The 6,819-nt window shown below is 40.5% G+C and overlaps 2 protein-coding genes across 2 annotated transcripts in view; one reads left to right on the forward strand and one right to left on the reverse strand.

Moving 5' to 3' along the window:
- Window positions 1-32: 32 nt before the first annotated feature.
- On the reverse strand, window positions 33-4,779 carry LOC145460447 (DET1 homolog). Its single transcript, XM_081445287.1, has 2 exons — window positions 3,291-4,779; window positions 33-3,075 (listed from the first exon to the last, which is right to left on the reverse strand). Exons 1-2 carry the CDS (start codon window positions 4,709-4,711, stop codon window positions 2,871-2,873), a joined length of 1,626 nt encoding a protein of 541 aa, XP_081301413.1. The 5' UTR covers window positions 4,712-4,779; the 3' UTR covers window positions 33-2,870.
- Window positions 4,780-4,827: 48 nt separating this feature from the next.
- The window catches only part of LOC145460651 (dolichyl-diphosphooligosaccharide--protein glycosyltransferase subunit KCP2-like), a 3,152-nt gene continuing 1,160 nt past the window's right edge, over window positions 4,828-6,819 (forward strand). The window contains exons 1-4 of the mRNA XM_081445535.1: window positions 4,828-4,878; window positions 4,954-5,108; window positions 5,483-5,546; window positions 6,383-6,449. Of these exons, the coding sequence (XP_081301661.1) occupies window positions 4,875-4,878; window positions 4,954-5,108; window positions 5,483-5,546; window positions 6,383-6,449 (290 nt within the window). The 5' untranslated portion in view covers window positions 4,828-4,874. The remainder of the gene's footprint in view (window positions 4,879-4,953; window positions 5,109-5,482; window positions 5,547-6,382; window positions 6,450-6,819) is intronic.

Consider the following 6,819-nt stretch of genomic DNA (forward strand, 5'->3'; position numbering starts at 1 on the left):
ATCAAGATATTCTATCTTGTTTGATGCTCCAATCATTCCTTTATGTAAAATTTGCAAAATTTGCAGATACAGCAAGGTGCTGTTAAGTGGCACCTTTTGTTTGGACATTTTTGAAACACAAGGTCCCAATAATTATTACAAACATCTTACTGCATCTGCTACTTACGTTACTTATGTGGCAGTGCTTGCGAAAACCAGCCTTAATAAGTCTTGTTAAGTTGTCCCAAGCTTTTCCTGGTCTTCTTTGCACTAAACACAAGAATTGTAAGTTTTACTGCAGTTTGCTCACAACTGTAAGCCATGCTTGTAAAGCAGACACAAGTCATGCAAGTGCCCGTGGTTTACATGATTCACAGATAGCAGTGCTGAGGTAGAATTTCCGTCTGGTCTTGACCCATTTGTTTTTGCTTTGCATTAGGCCACTCCCGAGTTGCCTTTTGCCTCTGTGTCAAAACGAGTCTTCATGCAAAACCATTCATACAGAAATGTGGCCCACCTTCATGTTCATTTTCATGCAAATCAAACTCAGTATCATATGAAAGATTTTGTACAAAGACTCGTTTTGAAAGAGAGGTACAAGGTAGCTTCGAAATACCCCATTACGTTCATTTTTAAGTTTAATGATTTTCTCTGTGAGAAAGTTGTTCACTTTGTGGCTGTTTGCAAGCAAATTTTGTTGCATTTTTAAAAGTCCTAAAAAAGGGGATGTGTTAAAATGTTGTGGTGTGCATCTCTCTTGCATTGTGCTGCAAACAAATATCCATACACTTGAGAGGGGCATTTGATTTTACACACACCCACCCCTCAGTTAAACCGTATTAAACTCATCAACAAACGATGAGCTTGGGGAATGGTGCCTGAAAGGCTGATGGAGCCCAAGAGCAAACTAAACCGAGCACGCAGGGTGTCCATGACAACCCTGTGAGCGGCAACCACCAAGCACTATCACACTGTAAAAACAGTGGAAACACAGGATACTTAACCTCAAGCCAAAGGGGGATGGGTGGGCTGGGAGAAAAGCTTAACGAGCACCATCCAGGAACGAAAAACACACCAAATGATTTGACATCCAAAGCCGAGCTGTAAAATCCCGGTGCCCCTGCACAAATCACCTGGCCACCCCAAACTCAGAGGGAGACTGCTGACCAGCAATCTTGTTTTGCATTTAACTTAGCCTAAATTACATTTAGCCAGTGACATTGCTTTGCCTTTAGGAGACCCCCGTGATTTTCAATGGGATAAGGATTTCTGGAACTGCCCATTGTGAAATAAGGTCAAATAAGGTGGTCTGATGTCATGAATTGTACAAAGCCAGTGTCTGCCCTAAACTGCACATCAATCAGTGGTTGTGACTGGAGAAAGTCAGAGACTTGAAGGGAGCCAACAAAATGGCATTTAGAAATAGCCACATCCCTTTGTAAATGTTGGATTCTCCTTGATAACAGTGAATATAGAGCGCTCAACCTTGCTCCCAGGCTCTCTCTCCACTGCCTCCCTTGGGATGACCAAGGGAGGCAGTGAAGAGAGAGCCTGGGAACGAGGTTGTAGAGTGTCATAAAACTAAAACCAAACCAATTACTTACCAATTTGTCTACTCACCAATCTCAAACCGATGTAAAACCAAAACCAAACTAATTGTCTAATTACTTTCAACACTCAGTTAAAAACCGCCCTATTCATGAAATCTTAAAGGAAATAAATTAAAGTGGGTCAGATTCAACTATACAAGCCCAAAATCATTGCCTAGACTTGGGTCATTCCCCTAAACATTCTGGCTAGAAAGCAAATGGAACAGTGATTTTTCAGGAATGGTAACTTGCCAAATTCACCTGAGAAGTAGGCACACAACAGAGTAGAATACAGCAAACTGGGTAAGTGACCTTTTTTTTTTGATGAAGAGGACTTAACGGACTTAAAAACCAAATGCACAGATACATACTAAACTAAGGCAAAACCTACATTAACTTAGATGACAGGAATACTTTCCATACATGCTTAAATTTTACTTCTTGTCCATTAGAGTACGATATTGTTCGTTTTTCAGTTTGACTTTTTCTTTTACCAACTTAGGAAAGAGACAAATAGTGGTTTTACACTCTAAGCTTGGATCAAAATGAAGTCTGTATTTGCTGTATGATGAATTGTATGTTGTATGATTATTGTTCAATGTTTATTGCATTCTTTCCCTTTTAATTAAATTGTAAACCACTTCTTTTAACGTAATTAATTTAGCTCTCTTGTATTGTCACTGAAAAGCCCCATCAGGGGAGTGTATATAAGTTATTGTTGTTGCTGTTGTTACTAAGGAGGAATTGCATTTAGATTGTGGGCAATCTAAAATAAAATGTTCATTCACAGCAGTACTATATACACATACTGCCTAAGGCTGGTTTTCACTAGCGACAGAGTCGTAATCAGAAACGTAGAGTCAGAAGCAGAACACCCATTCCACTTATACTCCGTTACTTACGATCTAGTGAGAACTGCATTGTCAGAGTTGCAAGCAGAAGGGGAAGAATAAGCCAATCATAATGCTCTATTCCGGGCCTTGTGATTGGTTGGTTCTTCCGCTTCTGCTTCCGACTCCGACAATCTAGTTTTCACTGGATCACAAGCAATGGCGCCGATTCTGATTCCATTGAGCTTATGACTCTGCTTAAGACTCTGATTTTCAATTTTCACCAGGTTATAAGCGCTCTTACGACTCCGACTATGATTCTGACTTTGACTCAGTTGCTAGTGAAAACTACACAAATTGCAAGACCTACCTAACTCCATCAATTCAAAGCACAAAAAATAAGTTACATTTTTCAAAGATTACATACAGTAGATGCTGGGAAAGAGCAAGTGTACATGTGGCAAGTCCTAACTTAAGTATGCTCAACACCACTTGTAAGATGCCTGATGTGGAAATTCACCACATACTCAGCATTAGTTTTCTGCACTGAGATGGCAAATGGGTAAAGTGGGTGAAATGTGAAGGCCACAAGTCGCTTTCCTGTGGGTGGAATTGGACGTCCCAAGAATCCTGCATGTATTTTAAATTTGAGAAGTCCTGAATCTCTTGAATAGAACCTGCAGAAAAAAGACAAGAAGCAATTTGTCAATAACATCACCAGCCAGGCACTATGTGGTGGCAACACCTCCCTGGTAGCAACCCAAATGTCCATCACCCCTATTTGATTCCTAAAATCACAACTAAATAATACTAAAATTTTAACCACACCACTGTCAGAACCTTGCATTGTCATTTCTAAATCCACCTCATTGTACTAGAAAAAATACTTCACCTGATTGGATGATCTCCACAAGCCTTAGGCCTTTCCATCACAGAAACCCACTTGTCATCATATTTAAACAGGGACAGGTCTAAATAAGGACTGCTGCTGTACGACTGAGAGCTGATTGGAAGCTGAGCAAGAAGCCTCTTCACAGCTTCAGTGTACCCTCCATATTTAGCATTAACAATGGTGTGTTTAAATCGTCTTTGAATTTGCCGGGCAAAGATGTTGCTCGAAGCTGAACATGTAAACTGTGCTGGTGAATGCAACATAGCATTCCGAAATGAGTCACAGAATTGTTCAAACAGTTCCAGCAACTTCTCAGAAGTGTTTTCAAACACCGCCAAGACTTTTGTCGTCTCCATGTCATACACAATGAAGAATGAAGGCTGTGAGTTAGGATCAGGGACCCTTAATGTCACAACATCTTCACTCGCATACTTAATCAACAAAATCCTGCTATCAAAGAGCTGCATCTTCCACATCCTCAGAGCTCTGAACAGCTCTACATGCTGATAAAACCTGCCCATGGCTAAAGCACTGCCTTCATTATATGCACATCTCCACAAGTGTGCCAGGATGCGATGCTTTAGTCCATTCAGACAGGTCTCCATGTAAGGTCGTATGGGCTGGCCATTAGCATCAACATTCCTGACACAGGTCAACATGTATTCATCGTCCTCGTAACAGAATCTGCCAATAGAGCGCACATCAATAAACCTGCCATCGGAAGTCACTTGAAAGATGTGTATTACCTGCTGTTGAACAGACAAAACAGCAAGAAGATCTCTGTACAAGTACAATCCCTGGTTGTGAGACAGGAAAATTTTATCACATTTGAACGTCCTTGAGTCAGACAACATTCCAGTTTTCATGTCAACAATGTGGATTGTGTAATCTTCAAGAGGAGACCTGGGATTTGGTGAAACTGATTCATTGTTACTGTAGATATCAAAGAAGTAAGGATGAGGTTCCTCTGGGACATAAGAAGCTGACCCAACAATGACATACCGACCATCATCTGTAAATAAACTACACTCCCTGTTCAAATGCTCTCCATTCTGCGCCACTGTTACAACGGAACTTAAACGAAAGAAACTGCTAAACAGTCTGCTCCTTATCACAGTGTCCGACTGTTCCGTTGCCAGCAATTGCTCTGCGGCACTCGGCCCTTGAAACTCGTACACTTCAACAGAACTTTGGTCTAGAGAGAATGCAACGAAATAACGCCCATCGGGTGAAAACTTTCGCAGGTAACACGGTGGTGTTTCCACATTCACAATGGTGAAATTTGGAAAGATGTTTTGTGTGAAAGCTCTAGCTTGATGCCAGTGGGTTCCAGGTTTTGGAAAATGGGTCTCTCTCTGGCGCAGCCTCCAAACCAAATTCTGGTTCGGTATTCTTCTTGGCTTAAAATGCAGCTCAGACATCTTCAATACGAGCTGTAAACTGTGAATAGTCGATATTTGACCCGACTTGACCCGCCATTATAGCCCAGACTATACCATCCGGGAACGTGGCGAATTTTCTTATGCGAAGTACTGGGGCGAACAGCTGAGTTGTCCTCTTTCCTTTGGAGTGTCCTCTTTCAACATGGGTAAGAGATTTTCCATTTGTTGTCCCCTTTTGGGTGAATTTTCCTTTGATCTCATGGGTTTAATTTGAATCACAGCTCTTCCATCGTACACGTCGTTCCTGTTTGCGACCACGTTAACCGTGCTGACTTTCGCTGGAATGCAAATGTTCAAGACAAACTTGGCATCCAGTGAATGGATGACTATTCTTGGGGGATTCATAGGATCGCAACTTTTCGTTTTCCTTCTAACTGTATCCTTTACGTTCTTACGGTACTTTAATTAGATTATCATGACATGTGTACAATAGTTTTCTCCTTGCTCTTTTCTCTGCCATATCAGATCATTCAATTTTGTTCCATCACCAATCTGCACCAATGCATGCAATCTCATAGAACAAAGACCTTTAGCTTTGATTCCAACAACTTGAAGGTTTTCTATGCACAGCCTTATACTTGGTTGCTCGTTGCGTTCTCTTACCAAGAAAACTAAGCCAAAGTCGCAGTTTATTATCTGAACCAAATTTAGCGTAATATTTTCTGTGATTTTTATTTAATTTCAATTTTAATTAAATGTTTTGTAACCACTCTGTTACACACTGTGTTTTCCTTGACTGCATCCCATTAGGCAGTAGGAAATTTAGAGACCTCTATGTTTGGACGAAATTTCCAAACAAAATTGTTTCCAGAAGGTATGTATTGTGGCTTAGCTTGGTTATTAGTTTACACAACTTAAGTATCTTTGGTTGTGTCTTTGTCACACAGTAACCTTAGAGGGTAGCCTCTGCAGGATATGACTACAATCAGGGACAAAACACACTGCTCAAAAACAAGCCTTTTCCCTCCAAGTTTGATTTGTCTTATCTCCACTCCTTGGATTCGGTCTTTCTCTGCCTTTCCAATGTTGTAACCTTGACATGCTCTTGTCAAAGCCAGTTTCAACACTGATTGGAGGGTAGGGAGGGGGCTGGCTAACAACGGAAAACAAATTTTTTTTCATCAAAGAAAGTATGTTTCTTTGTTACAAAGTGTTCGATTCCCTAAAATGTCTCAACAGTTTTGTCCCTGATATTTGTAGAAAATGGTAGTGCACACAGAGTGCAGTATGGTAGACCCAATGGCCAAGTGATTAGCACATTGGACTCAAGATCAAGTAGTGCAGCCTCATTTACGTGTTGGCTTGGGTTGTGTTCTTGATAATTCATTTTATTCCAGGACAACACCTCTCTTCACCCAGGGTGAATGGGTTCTGTTAATAATAATTATTTTTGTTAAAGCAACCTGAAAAAGTGTTCCATCAAACATTTACAATGGATAGCAACACTCCTGGTCATTGCGTAGTAGTGAAAGCAGAATAATCTCTTTCAGTTTGGGCTTCTTGGGGCTGAGGGGCTGATTTAACACTGGCTGCAGTTGAGAGTATGTCATACAAAATAAAATTAGTGAAGTCTATTTCAAAAGAGAAGGCTACTGGTTGAATTCAATTTAGGTGTATTAATATTGTTTCTTTGTTTTCTTTTTCTTCAAGTAATTCTTTGTCTGGTAGTTGCAATGTTTGCCTCAGGTTTAGTCCACAGAGTTTGTGTAACAACCTGGTGAGTTGCCTTGTTTTATTACAGGGGGGCTTTAGGTCTGTGGATAGTGGTGCATGTATCAATCAGTATACATGAATGTCATAATCTTGTTGATGGTCAGTCACAGTCTTTATTATCCCTGTCTTATGGAAGCTTTTCAATTCACTCTGCACTGATACACATGTAACACCACACCAATCTGTCAAATCTCAAATTGTTACTTAATAAGAGAGGTGATGATGATGATTAAAACTAGGGTAACTGGCCAATAAAAACACGCACAAATGTCTTTTAGTTTATACTAAAATTGTGCTATGCTCAGCCTGTGCAAAGACTGGCCCTACCCAAAGTCAGTGATCCTACACTAAGTCAGTCACTTCATACATTAAGT

Source organism: Orbicella franksi, chromosome 1 (genome assembly GCF_964199315.1).
Source record: "Orbicella franksi chromosome 1, jaOrbFran1.1, whole genome shotgun sequence".
Lineage (NCBI taxonomy): Eukaryota > Metazoa > Cnidaria > Anthozoa > Scleractinia > Merulinidae > Orbicella > Orbicella franksi.

Excerpts from the sequence above, each read along its gene's own strand:
- LOC145460447 (XM_081445287.1), bottom strand. The coding sequence starts at position 4,711 with ATGTCTGAGCTGCATTTTAAGCCAAGAAGAATACCGAACCAGAATTTG. Across the intron at positions 3,076-3,290 it reads TGTGGAGATCATCCAATCAG|GTTCTATTCAAGAGATTCAG; the intron begins GTGAAGTATTTT and ends TTTTTTCTGCAG.